Genomic DNA, 19,781 nt, shown 5'->3' with positions numbered 1-19,781 from the left:
TCAGACTCACCTGAGGTGTCACGGAAAACCTTAGGTCAAACTCAGTTTAGTTCAGACTAATTAGTTTAGTCCAGTCTCACTTGATGTATCACAGAAAACCTTAAGTTCAGATTAATTAGTTTAGTTCAGACTTGTTAGTTTAGTCCAGACTCACCTGATGTGTCACAGAAAACCTCAGTTCAGACTCAGTTCAGTTCAGACTCCTTAGTTCAGTTCAGACTCACTCGTTGGTTTAGTTCAGAGTCCTCAGTTTAGTTCAGACTCCTTAGTTCAGTTCAGACCCACCTGATGTATCACAGAAAACCTCAGCTCAGACTCCGTTTAGCCCAGACTCATTATTTTAGTTCAGACTCATTAGTTTAGTCCAGCCCACCTTTCCAAAGCCACAACACCCCCAGAACAGAGAGAAATCCTGGTTTTAACGCGGCAAAACCCGACCGGGGGAGACGTCTGCCCTAAAAACCCTCTGCGGGCCGCACCTGCCAGGCTGGGAATGCGGCCCAGGAAACCCGGGAATGCGGCCCAGGACACCCGGGAATGCGGCCCGGGACACCCGGGAATGCGGCCCGGGACACCCGGGAATGCGGCCCAGGACACCCGGGAATGCGGCCCGGGAAGCCGGAGCACCCCGGACAGGGCCGGGCGAGGTGAGAGCTCGGGGGCATCCTGGCAGATAAGGGCCCAACAAAGGCGCTGCTGTGGCCCGGGAACAAAGCGCTGCTGTAACCCAGGAACAAAGACACCTCTGTGCCAAAGTGACCTCCCGGCACAGACGCACCGGCCCCGCGCCGAAACACCCAAATCGCGCGGTTTCCACCCAAAAAGGAGCCCCTGGCTCTCGGGGGAACGTCCCTGCGCCGCTCCGGGGCAGCCGTGATGTTTGGATCCATCTGATCCGTCCTCCTCGTCCCGGGAGGGGGTTGGATGGACAGCGCCGGGAGCGAAGGATGGGAACGGAATAATAAGGGGAATAATAAAGGGATTAAAAAATTGAGTAATGATTTGAATGATAAATCGGATAATGTTTTGAATAATAATAATTTCATTAATAAATTTAATAATAATTTGTACAAAAAATTGGATAATAAATTGATTTTAAAAATCAATAATAATTTGAGTGATAAATTGAATTGTAAATTGAATAATATCTTGAATAATAATTTGCACAATGAATTGAATAATAAATTGAACAATAATTTGAACAATAAATTGATTAATACATTGAATAATGAATTGAATAATATTTCGAATAATAATTTGATTAATAAATTGAATGATAAATTGAATAATAATTTGTACAAAAAATTGAATAATGAATTGATTAAAAAATCAATAATAGTTTGAATGATAAATTTAATTATAAATTGAATAATATTTTGAATAATAATTTGCACAATAAATTGAATAATAATTGAATAAGAAATTTAATCATATTTTGAGCAATAACTTGATTAATAAATTGAATAGTAAATTGAATAATAAATTGAGTAATAATATGAATAATAAATTGAATAATAATTTGAATAACATATTGTGAATTTCATATATATTTTTAGTTACATAAATATACACATACATATTGTATGTGTATATTTATAATCATATATATATATGTATATGATCACCTGCTTGCTTTGCTGCTGGTGAATTCGCAGCAGCTTCTAATTACACATAAATCATAATTATAATTGGCTCGTGAACGGGGACGTGGAATAAAGGAACCCACGGGAGCGAAAGTGCGGGATACAGAAATCCAGGGAGGCTCAGAGTGTCCCCCTTGGGTATTTTGGGGCCCTGTGCCCCTCCCGTGCCCTCTCCCCGTGGGCAGCTCCGGGCTGGGCTCCGTTATCAGATCCTGCCCAACTCCCGAGCGTTGGCTTTGCCAAGGAAAGCAAACCTTTGGGAGCTGTTCCCGGCCCAGCCGCTCCCGCTGTCGCCGCCTCCGCGGGACGTGGCCTTGGGCAGCAGCTCCTGGAGGGGGTTTCTCCTGGATTAGGGGGGTCTCTCCATCCCGGTGTCCTCACCCCTCACCATGAGGATCCTCCTGGTGCTCGTTGTCCTCGCGGGAGCCGCTGGAGCCCAGCGGCAATTCCAGGGGTGAGTCCTTCCCGAGGGATGGGGCGGGATGGGGTCCTGCTGTGCCCCGGGGTGACATCCCAAAGGAGGGGAATCCAGAACCTTCCCAAACCACGAGGAGTGGTTTCGCCCCAGGGTTGGAGGGAGGTTTGGAGCGTGGAACAGGTGGAAATTAGGGAATGTCGGATCCTGGGAGCGTCGCCCCAGGCTTTGCCAGGGGGGAGAATCCCAGGAGGTAAAGGGATAATATCCCAAAAAACGGGGGCTGGATGGCTGTGGAGGAAACTGAGGATTGTTGGGAATAACAGCCAGGGTGGTTGGGAATAACAGACAAGGGTTGTTGGGAATAATAGACAAGGGCTGTTGGTTATAACAGACAAGGGTTCTTGGAATAACAAAGATTGTTGGGAATAACAGACAAGGATTTTTGGGAATAACAGCCAAAGATTGTTGGGATAACAGACAAGGATTTTTGGGAATAACAGCCAAAGATTGTTGGAATAACAGACAAGGATTTTTGGGAATAACAGCCAAAGATTGTTGGGAATAACAGACAAGGGTTGTTGGGAATAACAGACAAGGGTTGTTGGGAATAACAGACAAGGGTTGTTGGGAATAACAGACAAGGGTTGTTGGGAATAACAGACAAGGGTTGTTGGGAATAACAGACAAAGATTATTGGGAATAACACCCAAGGTTTGTTGGGAATAAGAGATTGGGATTGTTGGGAATAACAGGCAAGGATTGTTGGTAATAACCAAGGATTTCTGGGAATAACAGCCAAGGATGGTTGGGAGTAACAGGTCGTGGGAAAGAACAAGCTGTGGCTGGAAAAGGGGCCATGGGGAGGTCGGGCAGGACTTTTCCAGGAAAACATCCTTGTTGGAGTTCCTGGAAATAAGTAAGAGCCCAGCACAGGTGCAGGAATGGGGTCAGGAAGTGCATATGGAATGTAGGGGGATCAGGACCACCCAAGACCCCCAAAGCCTCCAACTCATTCCTGTTTTCCTAAAATTTCCTCCCTCCTTCCTTCCCTCCCTCCCTTCCTTCCTTTCCCTCCTTCTTTCCTTCCTTTCCTTCCTCTTTTCCATCCTTTCCTCCCTTTTATTCCTTCTTTCCTTCTTCTTTTCTTCCTTCTTTCCTCCCTTCTTTTCCTTCTCCCTTCCCTTTCTCCCCCACCCCCTTTATCCAACCCACAATTCCCAGGTTGAGCGTGTCATTTCCTAATTAAAAACTCTGGAATTTTTCATGGACCCTCTGACTTCTGTCACCCCTTTCCATACGGAGCTTTTACAAATCCTGGGTCCTCCCTCCCACTCAGAGGGGGGGGAACATTCCTGGTTTTGGACAGGATGCCGCAGCTGAAGGGGTCCATCGCCTGGAAAAACTGGGAATGCAATGCCTGCCTGACTCCTCCAGGCACGGAATGGGCCCGTGGGAATTGTTATCCGTGGGTAAACTGATAAAGGGGGTGTGAAGAGAAGGAAAGGACGGAAGGGGGAAGGTGGAACAGCTCCACGTGGGATTTTGGGAGCGGCTTTAAAAGGAGAAGGAATTGGATCCCTGCAGGATTCCGTGGAAGGATTTCAGGATCAGTGAAATGAGGAGAGGGAATTCAGGCTGTGGGAGAAAGGAAAAGGGTGCTCAGGAACAGGACAAGAGGTTGGAGGCTCAGGACCGATCCCAGATGGGAAAAGCCGGAGGAGAGCATTCCTTCTCTTCCAAGGGCTGTGCTTACCCCTGGGAGAGCCCAGCCAGGCTCTCTGTTGGGAAATAAATCCACGGATACAGACAGAACATGTTCACATTAGACATTCCCTGACATTTTGGGAGCTGCCCAGACAAGGCCGGGAAGCTCCTCCGGCTCTCCGACCCTCACTCTTTTCCCAGGGCTGCTCCAACCCTCTCCCACCAACACCTGCTGCACTTCCCAACCCTCCGAGCCCCCGTGGAGCTTCCAGAGGCTGCTCCCAGCCTGAGCCCCCATCCCTGTGTTCCCTCTGCCTCCCTGCAGGGACCAGGTTCTCCGGATCACGGCCAGGGACGAGGAGCAGGCGGCCCTGCTGAGGATGCTGGAAGAGCAGGAGGAGCTCCAGGTGAGCTGGGATGGGGCTCCCAAACATCCCCTCCTCCGTGCCAAAGACCCCAGAGACACCCAGGGCTCCCTCCTCCCTTTGCCCTCACATCCAGGTTTCCTCCCCATTTGGGATCTGTATCATTTATAACTCTATAAATGGGATGTTTATCTTGGGGCTCCTTCGGCTCCACTTCATGTCGAGTGGGGACATCCCAAAAATCATCATCCAAAGGGGCTTTTGTGGCCCAAAACCCACTTGGGCTGAGGTATGTTTGAGTGGAGGATCCACTGAGTGATGCCAACCCATCTAGGTCCCCCCCTGTGTCCCAAAACTCGTCCCAAAGCCTCTTTAGATCCTTCCTGGGAAGCTCCTTCCGGAGTGTTCCGTGGATGAGCACCAGCGCAGGCTGCTCTTCCAGGTCAAGCCAACCTCTTCCAGCTCAGCTTCTCCTCTCCAGGTCCCCCCCTGTGTCCCAAATCTCGTCCCAAAGCCTTTTAAGATCCTTCCTGGGAGGCTCCCTGAGGTTCTGGGGGGACTCAGGGTCTGAGAACCTGCACAGGGCGGGGCCCAGCTCCCTCCTGCAGCTCCACTTCTCCCTCCCAGGTGGATTTCTGGCATCGCCCCTCCGGCCCCGACCACCCCGCCGACCTGAGGGTGCCCTTCCCCAGCCTCGGGGCAGTGAAAGGCTTCCTGGAATCCCACAGTTTTCCCTACACCGTCATGATCGAGGACGTGCAGGTAATGGGGAGCGGGAGGAGCTCCGGCAGCTCCGTCCCCGGGGAAGGACCAAACACTTGGAAAACCATGAGGAGCTGGAATTAGAACCCAACCCCCAGCCCCCTCCAGCCTACCTGATGTTGGGTTTTTTTTGCCTCCCCAAACAGAAATTACTGGATGAGGAGAAGGAAGCCATGGCGAGGTCCAGGAGGGTAAAGAGAAGCTCCAGGGCGTTCGATTTCGGCTCCTACCACACCCTGGACGAGGTGCTTTTCCCTGGACAGGCTCTGCCGTGCCTGGCTAGGCTCTCACCCGACCTGTGCCATGGTTGGATCCATGTGGTGACGCTCCTGGTGGTGGGGGAGACACTGCTGGGACAGGCCTGGGGCTGGAAGGCGTTTCCAACCTCATTTTGGAGGGCGTTGGGGGATCTCACAGAGCTTTCCCAGGGAAGCACCAGGTTTTTTTCCAGGGAAGCACCAGGTCTTCAGGGAAGCTCTTAGTCTTCTCCAGGGAAACATCAGGTTTCAAGGGAAGCCCCAGGTCTTCTCCAAGGAGACACCAGATCTCCAGGGAAGCACCAGGTCTTTTCCAGGGAAGTACCAAGCTCACAGGGAAGCACCTGGTCTCCAGGAAAGCACTTATTCTTCTCCAGGGAAGCCTCCGGCCTTCTCCAGGGAAGCATCAGGTTTCCAGGGAAGTCCCAGGTCTCCAGGGAAGGCCCAGGTTTCCAGGGAAGGCCCAGATCTTCTCCATGGAAGAATTTGGTCTCCAGGGAAGCCTCAGGGCTTCTCCAGGGATACACAAGGTCTCCAGGAAAGCCTCAGAGCTTCTCCAGGGATACATTAGGGTTCCATAGCAGGTCTTCTCCACGGAAGCCCCAGGTCTTCTCCAGGGAAGCCCCAGGTCTTCTCCAGGGAAGCCCCAGGTCTTCTCCAGGGAAGCCCCAGGTCTCCTCCAGGGAAGCCCTGCATGTTGCCTCTGGTGCTGGAGGCCCTAAAACCCAAGAGGCAGCCCAGGGTGAGCCTCCTGACCCGGCAGCTCCTCCTTCCAGATCTACTCCTGGATGGACACCTTGGTGGAGGATCATCCCGGGCTTGTCAGCAAGATCCGGATCGGGCAGAGCTACGAGGGCAGAGACCTGCTGGTGCTCAAGGTGGGTCCTGGGGCACCCCCACCATCCCCCTCCCTGCAGGAGGAGAGGACACGGCCTCAGGCTGTGCCAGGGGAGGCTCAGGTTGGACATGAGGGGGAATTTCTCCATGGAAAGGGTGGTTGGGCACTGGAAGGGGCTGCCCAGGGAGGTTTGGAGTGCCCATCCCTGGAGGTGTCCCAGGAAGGCCTGGCCATGGCACTCAGTGCTCTGGGCTGGGGGACAAGGTGGGGATGGGGCACAGGGGGGATCCATGGGCTGGGAGGGCTTTTCCAACCTCAGGGATTCCACGATTCCCACAGTTCAGCACCGGGGGCTCGGCCCGGCCGGCCATCTGGGTGGACACCGGCATCCACTCCCGGGAATGGATCAGCCAGGCCACCGGTGTCTGGACGGCCAACAAGGTGACCTGGGACGGGGGACCCCCAACCCTTACCCCTGTCACCCCTCCCCGTGGTGCTGCTCCATCGCATCCCTCATCCCGGGGGCAATTCCCGCTCCTCTCCAGATCGCTGAGGAGTACGGGCGGGACCCCTCCGTCACGGCCCTCCTGGACAACATGGACGTCTTCCTGGAGATCATCGCCAACCCCGACGGCTTTGTCTTCACCCACAGCTCCGTGAGTGCCGGGACGCCACCGGGGGATCCCATCCCAGGCTTTGGCTCCGTGGTTTTTGGTGGGGAGGGACGTTCCCGTTGCTCCCCACGTGGGACAGGTGGTTTCCTGCCATCCCTGGAGGTGCTTGGGCCACGTGCCTCGGTGCCAGGTGTCCCCAGAGGGGTGGGATTCACCTCCCCGTGCCCCCAGGACCGCCTGTGGCGCAAGACCAGGTCCCCCAACGCCGGCTCCCACTGCCTCGGCGTCGACCCCAACAGGAACTGGGACGCGGGATTTGGAGGTGAGAGCGGCCCCACGCCGGGAATTTCCCATCCCTCGGATCATCCCAGCTTTCCAGAGGGACGGGAACCCTTCCCTGGGCTCCTGCAGGTGATGGCTCCAGCGGCGATCCCTGCTCCGACATCTACCACGGCCCCTTCCCGCACTCGGAGAGGGAGGTCAAGGCCATCGTGGACTTCATCCGTGGCCACGGGAACGTGAAGTCCGTCATCTCCATCCACAGCTACTCCCAGATGCTGCTTTTCCCCTACGGATACACGTCGGTGCCCTCGCCCGACTACCAGGAAATGGTGAGATGGCCCCAAAACGCCGGGAGGTGGCCCAAGGGCTTGTTCCCACCAGTTCTGGGCTCTTGATCTCACTGTCCCAAGGTCTCAGTCCACCACATCCCAGCAATCTCAGTCCCGCAGTCCCAAGGTCCTTGTCCACCAGATCCCACCAATTTTGGGCTGTAGATCCCACTGTCCCAAGGTCTTGTCCCACCACATCCCACCACTTTGGGGCTCTTGTCCCAAGGTTTTTGCTCCACTTCTGGGCTCTCCCTTGCAGAACGAGCTGGCCAAGAAGGCCGTGAGCGACTTGGCCGCCGTGTACGGGACCAAATACACCTTCGGCAGCATCGCCGACACCATCTGTGAGTGTCCCTCCCTCCCTCTCCCCTGATCCATTGGGAACGTGATCCCAGCTGCCCTCCTCTCCCCGCAGACACGGCCGCAGGCACCACCGTCGACTGGGCCTACGACCAGGGGGTGAAATATTCCTTCACCCTGGAGCTGCGGGACACGGGGCGCCACGGCTTCCTCCTGCCCAGCTCCCAGATCCTGCCCACGGCCACTGAGACCTGGCCGGCCCTGCTGGACATCATGGTCCACGTCCTGGAGCACCCCTACTGAGCCCAGAGCCTCCCCCTTCCCTCGCCCCAATAAATCATCATGGACACTCCTGGCTCCAACCCTCTGTTTTTCCTTGGAAATGGGCTTTTTATCCCCCCCTCATGGCTTTGGCCCTACAAGTTCCCAACCTTTGGAGCCCTGAAGGACGTGGGAGGAGGAGGAGGGTGGTTATTGGGGCAGCCAAACCTAGATCTGGGAGGGTTTTGAGCAGCTTTGTTCCGTCATCCCTTCCCCAGGTGCCTTTTTTTCCACATGGGATGGCCGTCACCTGCTCTGACCTATGTCCCAGGCCAAGCTTTAAGCCAGTTCCCCAGACCAGACTTTAAACCAGATTCCCAGGAAAACCTTTAAGCCAGATTGTTTGAACCAGATTCCCAGGCCAGACTTTAAACCAGATTCCCAGGACGAGCTTTAAAACAGATTCTTTAAACCACATTCCCAGGCCAAGCTTTAAACCAGATTCCCAAGGCAGATTCTTTAAACTGGATTCCCAGGGCAAGCTTTAAGCCAGATTGTTTAAACCAGATTCCCAGGCCAGATTGTTTAAACCAGATTTCCAGGCCAGTCTTTAAACTAGATTCCCAGGACAAGCTTTAAAACAGATTCTTTAAACCAAATTCCCAGGCCACGTTTTAAGCCACATTGTTTAAACCAAATTCCCAGGCCAGATTGTTTAAACCAGATTCTTTAAACAAGATTCCCAGGCCAAGCTTTAACCAGATTTTTTAAATGAGATTCCCAGGCCAAGCTTTAAACCAGATTGCTTAAACCAGATTCCCAGGCCAGACTTTAAACCAGATTCTTTAAGCCAGATTCCCAGGCCAAGCTTTAATCTGGTTTCTCCACCACCACGTCCCTGGTTTAGGGATCCAGCCCACGGGTCCCCCCGTGCAAAAACGGGCATCTCCCGCTTTCCCAACCCAAATTTATCCTTTCCCTCTCCACTGGGGGCGGTGGGATTTTGGCACCTCCCTATCCCACCTCGCACGTGACTCACCCATGGCCCTGGCAGGTTCCTGGAACAGGTTTTTCCAGGCTGGGAATGCCGTGGATGGGGGACAGCAGGGCCTGACCTTGGCTGGTCCCAGGCAGGGCCTTCCCACGGCCCTGGGAAAAGGGGCAGCTGCGGGCGCTGTCCCAAAGGGATTTAAGAGGCTCTGGGGCGGTTTTGGGACACGAGAGCAGCCGTCCCCACTGACCATGAGGGTTCCCGTGCTCTTGGCCGCCCTGGTGGCCGTGGCCACCTGCACCGAGACCTTTGTTGGGTACGGGGACACGGGATGGGGACACTGCTGGCTGGGGCAGGAGGGGCTGGGTCAGCCCTGAGGGGGCTCAGAGCAGTTCCCCGGGGTGGGGGGATGGATTGGGTGGGAATTAGGATGGGCCAAGGAGGCTGGAGCTTGTCCTGCACCCCCAAACCCCCCCTGACCCCACAGGCACCAGGTGCTGCGCGTGGTCCCCACCAGCCACGAGGAGCTGCAGAAGCTGCAGGAGCTGCAAGGCCTGGAGCACCTCAAGGTACCGGGGGCGTTTTGGGGGTGGGTTTTGGGGCTGGATTGGGGGCTGGGGTTGGGTTTGGGGTTGGCATTGGATTTTGGGGTTAGAGTTGGGGGTTGGATTTGGGGTAGGAGTTGGAGTTTGGATTTTGGGGTTGGATTTCAGGGTTGAATTTTGGGGTAGGAGTTGGAACTGGATTTTGAGGTTGAAGTTGGGGGTTGGATTTTAGGGTTGGATTTGAGGGTTGAATTTTGGGGTAGGAGTTGGAATTGGATTTTGGGGTTGGAGTTGGAATTGGATTTTGGGGTTGGAGTTGGAATTGAGGGTTGGATTTTGGGGTAGGAGCTGGAATTGGATTCTGGGGTTGGAGTTGGGGGTTGGATTTTGGAGTGGGATTTTGGGGTTGGACTTGGATTCAGAGTGGGATTTGGAGGTTGGATTTTGGAGGTTGGATTTGGGGCTGGATTTAGAGGACAACCCCCCCAGCCCGTATCCCTTGTTTTACACCCTCCCTGCTGTAAAGCCGGGATGGGGCTGGATTTGGGATGGTGGGAACCAATCTGGACAGCAGCTGGTGCTAGGTTGGGGGGGGTGCAGCCCAAGGCAGGATCTCAGTTTCTCCCCTTTCCCACCTGGATTTCTCCCTGTCCAGCTGGATTTCTGGCTGGCCCCCCGTGGCCTCGGCTCTCCCGTGGATATCCGGGTGCCCTTCCCGAGCCTGCAGCCCGTCAAAGCTCACCTGGAGGCCGGCGGGGTGTCCTACTCCATCATGATCGAGGATGTGCAGGTCAGTGGAGGAGGAGGGCAGCTGGCTGAGACTCAGGGTCTCATCCCAGTGGGAATTAGGGCCCATCCTGCCCCGCGTCCCCCAGGAACTGCTGGATGAGGAGCGGAGGGAGATGATGCGGAGCAGCCGCCAGCTGCCGCTCTCCACCAATACCTTCAACTATGAGGCCTATCACACCCTGGACGAGGTGAGAGACACAAGATTCGGGGCATTTTCGGCGGGGAAAAAGTGGCATCCTGGAATTGCTTGAGAACAACCCCCCCCTCCTCATCCCTCTCGCCCAGATTTACGCCTTCATGGACCTGCTGGTGGCCGAGAACCCCAACCTGGTGAGCAAACTGGAGATCGGCCGCTCCACCGAGGACCGGCCCCTCTACGTGCTCAAGGTGAGGGGTTGGGGTCTGGGGGGTGACTGGGGAAGGGGGAGTGGGGTCAGGAACAAAGGATAAAGCCAACTTCCACCTCTCTGCGGTCCCAGTTCAGCACAGGGGGCTCAAACCGCCCGGCCGTGTGGATCGACACCGGGATCCACTCCCGCGAGTGGGTGACTCAGGCCAGCGGGGTCTGGTTCGCCAAGAAGGTTTGGACACTCCCCACGCCCACCTTCTGTCCCCCAAAGGTCCTGCAGCCACTGTGGGACCCAACGGGTGACCCCCAGGAGCCCCAAACCTCCTGTCCTCTGTAGATCGTCGACGACCACGCCAATAACGAAGGGGTGGCCTCCATCCTGGACACCATGGACATCTTCCTGGAGATCGTCACCAACCCCGATGGCTTTGCCTACACCCACAGCACGGTACCACCCCCAGCTCCCCCTCCCTGCTTCCTACAGGGTGGGAAGGGGAGCAGGACTGGGAGTTGCTCATCCCTGGGAGGTCAAAGCCTCCTTGTCCCTGTTCCCATGGGATGGGAAGGGAAGCAGGACTGGGGTCTTGCACATCCCTGGGAGGTCAAAGCCTCCTCATCCCCATTCCCATGGGATGGGACTGGTGAGCAGGACTGGGGTTCTGAACATCCCTGGGAGGTCAAAGCCTCCTTGTCCCTGTTTCCAAGGAATGGGTAGGGGAGCAGGATTGGGGTGTTGCTCCTCCCTTGGGGGTCAGAGTCTCCCTGTCCCATTCCCATGGGATGGGGAGGGCGCTCCCTGGCCCTGCCCAGCAGCTGAGGTGGCTCTGCCCTCCCAGAACCGCATGTGGCGCAAGACCAGGTCCAAGTACTCGGGTAACATCTGCGTCGGCGTCGACCCCAACCGCAACTGGGACGCGGGATTTGGAGGTCAGAGCCTTCCCACTCCCCCGCCAGGGCGTTCCCACTCTCCAGGGGGAGGCTCCGGGGCCATTCCCGGTTCACAGATCCCTGGGGATGAGGTGGGATCTGCTCTGCATGGCAGAGACAAGGGCTGGGGGCCCCACCAGGGTTTGATGAGCAGCAGAGCAGGGACCACAAGGGAAAGTCTCCACACAGATCTCCAGGAGGAGCCTCAGGAGTGTTCCTCGCCGGCCACACCTGAGGGGTGGGAAAAACTCTTGGGGATGGAAAGGGAAAAGACCCTTTTTCCCTTGGGGCTCTTTGAGCCACCCAAGTGCCACCAAAGCCCACCCTGTTTTCCCTCTCCTGTTCCCCACAGGGTCTGGGGCCAGCGGGAACTCCTGCACGGAGACCTACCACGGCCCCTACCCCAACTCGGAGCCCGAGGTCAAATCCATCGTGGACTTCGTGAAGGACCACGGGAACATCAAGGCCTTCGTGTCCATCCACAGCTATTCCCAGCTCCTGCTCTATCCCTATGGATACACCACCACCCCGGCCGCGGATGAGCAGGAGCTGGTAGGGCCCCTGGGGAGGTTTGGGGGGGGAGTGGGTGACGTGGGGCTGCTCTTCTCCTCCTTCCAGGCACCTCCATCCTGCCCCACAGAGGAGTGGGAAGCTCTGGCTCCTCTGCCAGCCCCTGGGAATTGAGCTTTGTGATCCTTTTTGCCTGTGGCAGGAGGGAAAATCCTCTCCCACAGGCTGGATCTCACAGGCTTTGACCTTCTGTGGCTCACCTTTTCCTCTTTTTTAGCTCATCTTCTTCCCTTTTCCCCTCCTTTGGCTCCACCTTTTTCCCTCCTTTGGCTCCATCTTTTCCCTTCCTGGGCTATTCTTTTTCTCTCCTTTAACTCACCACTTCCCCTCCTTTGACTCATCTTTTCCTCCTTTTTAGCTCATCTTTTTCCCCTCCTTTTCACCCCCTTTGACTCATTATTTCCCCTCCTTCTTCAATTCATCATTTCCCCTTCTTTGATTCATCCTTTCCCCGCCTTTGTCTTCATCTTTTCCCTTTCTTTAACTCACCTTTTCCCATTCTTTGCCTCATCATTTCCCCTCCTTTCCATCACCATTCCCCCCTCCTTTGGCTCATCTTTTCTCCTCCTTTGACTCACCATTTTCTCTCCTTCAGCTTATCATTTTCCCCTCCTTTGCCTCACCCTTTTCCCTTCTTGGCTCATCTTTTCCTGTCCTTTGCCTCTTCTTTTTCCCTGTTCTGCCTCATCTTTTCCCCTCCTTTTACCCATCTTTTCCCCTCTTTTGGCTCATGATTTCCCCTCACGATTTTCCCCTCACGATTTTCCCCTCACGATTTCCCGCCACGATTCTCCCCCATGATTTTCCCTCACGATTTTCCCCCACGATTTTCCCTCACGATTTTCCCCCATGATTTTCCCTCACGATTTTCCCTCACGATTTTCCCCCACGATTCTCCCCTTATGATTTTTCCCCTCACGATTTTCCCCCATGATTTTCCCTTCACGATTCTCCCCTTATGATTTCCTCTCAAGATCTGCCCCTCATGATTTCCCCCTCACGATTTTCCCTCATTAATTTTCCCCTCACAATCTTCCCTCACGATTTCCCCTCAAGATCTTCCCTCATGGTTTTCCCTCACGATTCTCCCCTTATGATTTTTCCCTCACGATTTCCCCTCAAGATTTTCCCCTAACGATCTTCCCCTCATGATTTCCCCCTCACGATTTTCCCCTCGCAATTTCCCCTCATGATCTTCCCTTATGATTTTCCCTCACGATTTTCCCCCTTATGACTTTCCCCTCACAATTTTCCTCTCACGATTCTCCCCTTATGATTTTTCCCTCATGATTTCCCCTCAAGATTTTCCCCTAACAATCTTCCCCTCATGATTTTCCCTCATGATCTTCCCTTATGATTTTCCCTCACAATTTTCCCCCTCATGATTTTCCCTCCTTTCCCTCACCTTTCTCCTCGCTCCCTCCCAGAACGAGCTCTCCGCCAAGGCCGTGGCCGCTCTGTCCTCCCTGTACGGCACCAGCTACACGTACGGGAGCATCATCACCACCATCTGTGAGTGCCTCCCCAAAACCCACCCCAAACCCACCCAAAGCCCATCCCTCACACCACGGCCAGGATGAAACATCCCATAACATCCCCTCCCGTGGTTTCCCTCAGACAAAGCGAGCGGATCAACCATCGACTGGACCTACAACCAGGGCATCAAATATTCCTTCACCTTCGAGCTGCGGGACACGGGGCGTTACGGGTTCCTGCTTCCCGCCAAACAGATCGTTCCGACGGCCGAGGAGACCTGGCTGGCCCTCAAGGTCATCATGGAGCACGCCCGGGACAACATCTACTGAGCGGGATCGGCAGCTGGAGAGGGGGGAAGAACCCGATAAATAAATGGATGAGAAAAAGAAAAGCTTTTTCGATCTTGTTTTCCCTTTTTCCCAAGTCGGGTGGAAAAACCCTTTCGGAGATGGATCTGGTGTGCCAACGCAAACAGGGTGTGCTGGGTTGGAAAAGGGCATGAAAAGGGCATGAAAATAGCAGGGATAAAAGGAAGGAAGGGGTTTTCCCTCTGCTCTGGCACAGGAGGGGAGGGGAAAAGGGTTGGTTTGGCACTGGGCAGCTGGAGCGGCTCCGGGATATGAGGCAATGGATCAATGGGATTTATGGGGCTCCAAGGCTGGAGAGGGATTGGGGACAAGGCACGGAGGGACAGGACACAGGGAATGGCCTCCCAGTGCCAGAGGGCAGGGAGAGATGGGATATTGGGAAGGAATTCGTGGCTGGAAGGGTGGGGAGGGGCTGGAATGGATTTCCCAGAGAAGCTGTGGCTGCCCCTGGATCCCTGGAAGTGTCCAAGGCCAGGCTGGAGCAACCTGGGATAGTGGAAGGTGTCCCTGGGTGGAACTGGACGAGTTTTAAGTCCCTTCCCATCCAAACTACTCCATGATCCCTCCGGCCCAGGCCAAGCTTCAAGCCAGTTCCCCAGACCAGACTTTCAACCAGATTCCCAGGACAAGCTTTAAAACAGATACTTTAAACCACATTCCCAGGGCAGATTCTTTAAACCAGATTCCCAGGACAAGCTCTAAACCAGATTCCCAGGCCAGATTCTTTAAACCAGATTCTCAGGGCAAGCTTTAAGCCAGATTTTTTTGAAACAGATTCCCAGGTCAGATTCTTTAAACCGGATTCCCAGGTCAGACTTTAAGCCAGATTCCCAGGACAACCTCTAAAACAGGTTCTTTAAGCCACATTCCCAGGACAAGCTTTAAACCACATTCCCAGGGCAGGTTCTTTAAACCAGATTCTTAGGCCAGATTCTTTAAACCATACTCTTTAAACCAGATTCCCAGGACAAGCTTTAAACCAGATTCCCAGGCCAGATTCTTCAAACCAGGTTCCCAGGCCAGCTTCTTTAAACCAGATTCCCAGGCCAGACTTTAAGCCAGATTCCCAGACCAAACCAGATTCCCAGGACAAGCTTTAAACCAGATTCCCAGGACAGATTCTTCAAACCAGATTCCCAGAACAACCTTTAAACCAGATTCCCAGGACAACCTTTAAACCAGATTCCCAGGACAACCTTTAAAACACCTTATTTAAACCACATTCCCAGGCCAAGCTTTAAACCAGATTCCCAGGCCAGATTCTTTAAACTGGATTCCCAGGCCAAGTTTTAAGCCACATTGTTTAAACCAAATTCCCAGGCCAGATTGTTTAAACAAGATTCTCAGGCCAAGCTTTAACCAGATTCTTTAAATGAGATTCCCAGTCCAGACTTTAAACCAGATTGTTTAAGCCAGATTCCCAGGCCAAGCTTTAATCTGGTTTCTCCACCACCACGGCCCTGGTTTAGGGATCCAGCCCACGGGTCCCTCCGTGCGAAAACGGGCATCTCCCGCTTTCCCAATCCGAATTTATCCTTTCCCTCTCCACTGGGGGCGGTGGGATTTTGGCACCTCCCTATCCCACCTCGCACATGACTCACCCGTGGCCCTGGCAGGTTCCTGGAACAGGTTTTTCCAGGCTGGGAATGCCGTGGATGGGGGACAGCAGGGCCTGACCTTGGCTGGTCCCAGGCAGGGCCTTCCCACGGCCCTGGGAAAAGGGGCAGCTGCGGGCGCCATCCCAAAGGGATTTAAGGGGCTCCAGGGCAGTTTTGGGACACGAGAGCAGCCGTCCCCACTGACCATGAGGGTTCCCGTGCTCTTGGCCGCCCTGGTGGCCGTGGCCACCTGCACCGAGACCTTTGTTGGGTACGGGGACACGGGATGGGGACACTGCTGGCTGGGGCAGGAGGGGCTGGGTCAGCCCTGAGGGGGTTCAGAGCAGTTCCCCGGGGTGGGGGGATGGATGGGGTGGGAATTAGGATGGGCCAAGGGGGCTGGAGCTTGTCCTGCACCCCCAAACCCCCCTGACCCCACAGGCACCAGGTGCTGCGCGTGGTCCCCACCAGCCACGAGGAGCTGCAGAAGCTGCAGGAGTTGCAGGGCCTGGAGCACCTCAAGGTACCGGGGGCGTTTTGGGGGTGGGTTTTGGGGTTGGATTGGGGGTTGGGGTTGGGTTTTGGGGTTGGAGTTAGGGGTTGGGTGGGATTTTTGGGTTAGATTTGGGGTAGGAGTTTGGGGTTGAATTGGGGTTGGATTTTGGAGTTAGATTTGGGGTAGGAGTTGGGGTTGGGTTTTGAGGTTGGAGTTTGGGGTTGGGTGGGATTTTGGGGTTAGATTTGAGGTTGGAGTTTGGGGTTGGATTGGGGGTTGGATTTGAGGGTTGGATTTTGGGGTAGGAGTTGGAATTGGATTTTGGGGTTGGAGTTGGAATTGGATTTTGGGATTGGAGTTGGAATTGGATTTTGGGATTGGAGTTGGAATTGGATTTTGGGATTGGAGTTGGAATTGGATTTTGGGATTGGAGTTGGATTTGAGGGTTGGATTTTGGGGTAGGAGCTGGAATTGGATTCTGGGGTTGGAATTGGGGGTTGGATTTTGGAGTGGGATTTTGGGGTTGGACTTGGATTCAGAGTGGGATTTGGAGGTTGGATTTTGGAGGTTGGATTTGGGGCTGGATTTAGAGGACAACCCCCCCAGCCCGTATCCCTTGTTTTACACCCTCCCTGCTGTAAAGCCGGGATGGGGCTGGATTTGGGATGGTGGGAACCAATCTGGACAGCAGCTGGTGCTAGGTTGGGGGGGGTGCAGCCCAAGGCAGGATCTCAGTTTCTCCCCTTTCCCACCTGGATTTCTCCCTGTCCAGCTGGATTTCTGGCTGGCCCCCCGTGGCCTCGGCTCTCCCGTGGATATCCGGGTGCCCTTCCCGAGCCTGCAGCCCGTCAAAGCTCACCTGGAGGCTGGCGGGGTGTCCTACTCCATCATGATCGAGGATGTGCAGGTCAGTGGAGGAGGAGGGCAGCTGGCTGAGACTCAGGGTCTCATCCCAGTGGGAATTAGGGCCCATCCTGCCCCGCGTCCCCCAGGAACTGCTGGATGAGGAGCGGAGGGAGATGATGCGGAGCAGCCGCCAGCTGCCGCTCTCCACCAGCACCTTCAACTACGAGGCCTATCACACCCTGGACGAGGTGAGAGACACAAGATTCGGGGCATTTTGGGGGGGGGAAAGTGGTATCCTGGAATTGCTTGAGAACAACCCCCCCCTCCTCATCCCTCTCTCCCAGATTTACGCCTTCATGGACCTGCTGGTGGCCGAGAACCCCAACCTGGTGAGCAAACTGGAGATCGGCCGCTCCACCGAGGACCGGCCCCTCTACGTGCTCAAGGTGAGGGGTCGGGGTCTGGGGGGTGACTGGGGAAGGGGGAGTGGGGTCAGGGACAAAGGATAAAGCCAACTTCCACCTCTCTGCTGTCCCAGTTCAGCACAGGGGGCTCGAACCGCCCGGCCGTGTGGATCGACACCGGGATCCACTCCCGCGAGTGGGTGACTCAGGCCAGCGGGGTCTGGTTCGCCAAGAAGGTTTGGACACTCCCCACGCCCACCTTCTGTCCCCCAAAGGTCCTGCAGCCACTGTGGGACCCAAGGGGTGACCCCCAGGAGCCCCAAACCTCCTGTCCTCTGTAGATCGTCGATGACCAGGCCAATAACGAAGGGGTGGCCTCCATCCTGGACACCATGGACATCTTCCTGGAGATCGTCACCAACCCCGATGGCTTTGCCTACACCCACAGCACGGTACCACCCCCAGCTCCCCTTTCCTGCTTCCTACAGGGTGGGAAGTGGAGCAGGACTGGAATCCTGCACATCCCTGGGAGGTCAAAGCCTCCTTGTCCCTGTTCCCATGGGATGGGAAGGGGAGCAGGACTGGGGTCTTGCACATCCCTGGGAGGTCAAAGCCTCCTCGTCCCCATTCCCATGGGATGGGACTGGTGAGCAGGACTGGGGTTCTGAACATCCCTGGGAGGTCAAAGCCTCCTTGTCCCTGTTTCCACGGGATGGGAAGGGGAGCAGGATTGGGGTGCTGCTCCTCCCTGGGGGGTCAGAGCCTCCCTGTCCCATTCCCATGGGATGGGGAGGGCACTCCCTGGCCCTGCCCAGCAGCTGACGTGGCTCTACCCTCCCAGAACCGCATGTGGCGCAAGACCAGGTCCAAGTACTCGGGTAACATCTGCGTCGGCGTCGACCCCAACCGCAACTGGGACGCGGGATTTGGAGGTCAGAGCCTTCCCACTCCCCCGCCAGGGCGTTCCCACTCTCCAGGGGGAGGCTCCGAGGCCATTCCCGGTTCACAGATCCCTGGGGATGAGGTGGGATCTGCTCTGCGTGGCAGAGACAAGGGCTGGGAGCCCCACCAGGGTTTGATGAGCAGCAGAGCAGGGACCACAAGGGAAAGTCTCCACACAGATCTCCAGGAGGAGCCTCAAGAGTGTCCCTCGCCGGCCACATCTGAGGGGTGGGAAAAACTCTTGGGGATGGAAAGGGAAAAGACCCTTTTTCCCTGGGGACTCTTTGAGCCACCCAAGTGCCACCAAAGCCCACCCTGTTTTCCCTCTCCTTTTCCCCACAGGGCCTGGGGCCAGTGGGAACTCCTGCTCGGAGAACTACCAAGGTCCCTACCCCAACTCGGAGCCCGAGGTCAAATCCATCGTGGACTTCGTGACAGGCCATGGGAACATCAAGGCCTTCGTGTCCATCCACAGCTATTCCCAGCTCCTGCTCTATCCCTACGGATACACCACCACCCCGGCTGCAGATGAGCAGGAGCTGGTAGGGACCCTGGGGAGGTTTGGGGGGGAGTGGGTGACGTGGGGCTGCTCTTCTCCTCCTTCCAGGCACCTCCATCCTGCCCCGTGGAGGAGTGGAAAGCTCTGGCTCCTCTGCCAGCCCCTGGGAATTGAGCTTTGTGATCCTTTTTGCCTGTGGCAGGAGGGAAAATCCTCTCCCACAGGCTGGATCTCACAGGCTTTGACCTTCTGTGGCTCACCTTTTCCTCTTTTTTAGCTCATCTTCTTCCCTTTTCCCCTCCTTTGGCTCCATCTTTTCCCTTCCTGGGCTCATCTTTTTCTCTCCTTTAACTCACCACTTCCCCTCCTTTGACTCATCTTTTCCTCCTTTTTAGCTCATCTTTTCCCCTCCTTTTCAGCTCATCTTTTTCCCTCCTTTTCACCCTCTTTGACTCATTATCTCCCCTCCTTCTTCAATTCATCATTTCCCCTTCTTTGATTCATCCTTTCCCCTCCTTTGGCTTCATCTTTTCCCTTTCTTTGACTCACCTTTTCCCATTCTTTGCCTCATCATTTCCCCTCCTTTCCATCACCATTTCCCCCCCTTTGGCTCATCTTTTCCCCTCCCTTGCCTCACCATTTTCTCTCCTTCAGCTCGCCATTTTCCCTTCTTGGCTCATCTTTTCCTGTCCTTTGCCTCCTCGTTTTCCCTGCTTTGCCTCATCTTTTTCCCTCCTTTGATGCATCCTTTCCCCTCCGTTTACCCATCTTTTCCCCTCTTTTGGCTCATGATTTTCCCTCACGATTTTCCCTTCACGATTTTCCTCCATGATTTTCCCTCACAATTTTCCCTCATTATTTTCCCTATTTCCCCTCACGATTTTCCCTCACGATTTCCTCTCAAGAACTTCCCTCACGATTTTCCCTCATCGTTTTCTCCTCACGATTTTCCCTCATCGGTTTCTCATCACGATTTCCTCTCAAGAACTTCCCTCACGATTTTCCCTCATCGTTTTCTCCTCACGATTTCCTCTCAAGATCTTCCCACATGATTTTCCCTCATCATTTTCCCCCTCACGATTTTCCCTCATCATTTTCCCCTCACCATTTTCCCTCATCATTTTCCCCTCACCATTTTCCCTCATCATTTTCCCCTCACCATTTTCCCTCATCATTTTCCCCTCACCATTTTCCCTCATCATTTTCCC

The 19,781-nt window shown here is 54.8% G+C and overlaps 3 protein-coding genes across 3 annotated transcripts in view; all 3 read left to right on the top strand.

The window, feature by feature from the left end:
* The first annotated feature begins 2,032 nt into the window (after positions 1 to 2,032).
* LOC114003702 (carboxypeptidase A1-like) lies at positions 2,033 to 7,854 on the top strand. The gene is made up of 11 exons (XM_027750956.2): positions 2,033 to 2,097; positions 4,091 to 4,172; positions 4,758 to 4,892; positions 5,039 to 5,137; positions 5,926 to 6,027; positions 6,327 to 6,428; positions 6,533 to 6,643; positions 6,833 to 6,923; positions 7,013 to 7,212; positions 7,472 to 7,556; positions 7,628 to 7,854. The coding sequence occupies exons 1-11, from the start codon at positions 2,033 to 2,035 to the stop codon at positions 7,813 to 7,815; spliced, it is 1,260 nt and encodes a 419-aa protein (XP_027606757.1). The 3' UTR covers positions 7,816 to 7,854.
* Positions 7,855 to 8,934: 1,080 nt separating this feature from the next.
* On the top strand, positions 8,935 to 13,811 carry LOC114003705 (carboxypeptidase A1-like). The gene is made up of 11 exons (XM_027750960.2): positions 8,935 to 9,080; positions 9,252 to 9,333; positions 9,965 to 10,099; positions 10,185 to 10,286; positions 10,384 to 10,485; positions 10,578 to 10,679; positions 10,785 to 10,895; positions 11,284 to 11,374; positions 11,727 to 11,926; positions 13,372 to 13,456; positions 13,562 to 13,811. Exons 1-11 carry the CDS (start codon positions 9,016 to 9,018, stop codon positions 13,747 to 13,749), a joined length of 1,263 nt encoding a protein of 420 aa, XP_027606761.1. The 5' UTR covers positions 8,935 to 9,015; the 3' UTR covers positions 13,750 to 13,811.
* Positions 13,812 to 15,592: 1,781 nt separating this feature from the next.
* The window catches only part of LOC114003704 (carboxypeptidase A1-like), a 5,616-nt gene continuing 1,427 nt past the window's right edge, over positions 15,593 to 19,781 (top strand). The window contains exons 1-9 of the mRNA XM_039390519.1: positions 15,593 to 15,657; positions 15,828 to 15,909; positions 16,655 to 16,789; positions 16,875 to 16,976; positions 17,073 to 17,174; positions 17,267 to 17,368; positions 17,474 to 17,584; positions 17,974 to 18,064; positions 18,417 to 18,616. Of these exons, the coding sequence (XP_039246453.1) occupies positions 15,593 to 15,657; positions 15,828 to 15,909; positions 16,655 to 16,789; positions 16,875 to 16,976; positions 17,073 to 17,174; positions 17,267 to 17,368; positions 17,474 to 17,584; positions 17,974 to 18,064; positions 18,417 to 18,616 (990 nt within the window). The remainder of the gene's footprint in view (positions 15,658 to 15,827; positions 15,910 to 16,654; positions 16,790 to 16,874; positions 16,977 to 17,072; positions 17,175 to 17,266; positions 17,369 to 17,473; positions 17,585 to 17,973; positions 18,065 to 18,416; positions 18,617 to 19,781) is intronic.

This window comes from Pipra filicauda, unplaced genomic scaffold (assembly GCF_003945595.2).
Source record: "Pipra filicauda isolate LSUMZ 115617 unplaced genomic scaffold, ASM394559v2 scaffold834_size77642_pilon, whole genome shotgun sequence".
Classification (NCBI taxonomy): Eukaryota; Metazoa; Chordata; class Aves; order Passeriformes; family Pipridae; genus Pipra; species Pipra filicauda.
Note: the sequence above shows the minus strand (reverse complement) of the source record. Positions and strands in the feature narration are given on the sequence as shown.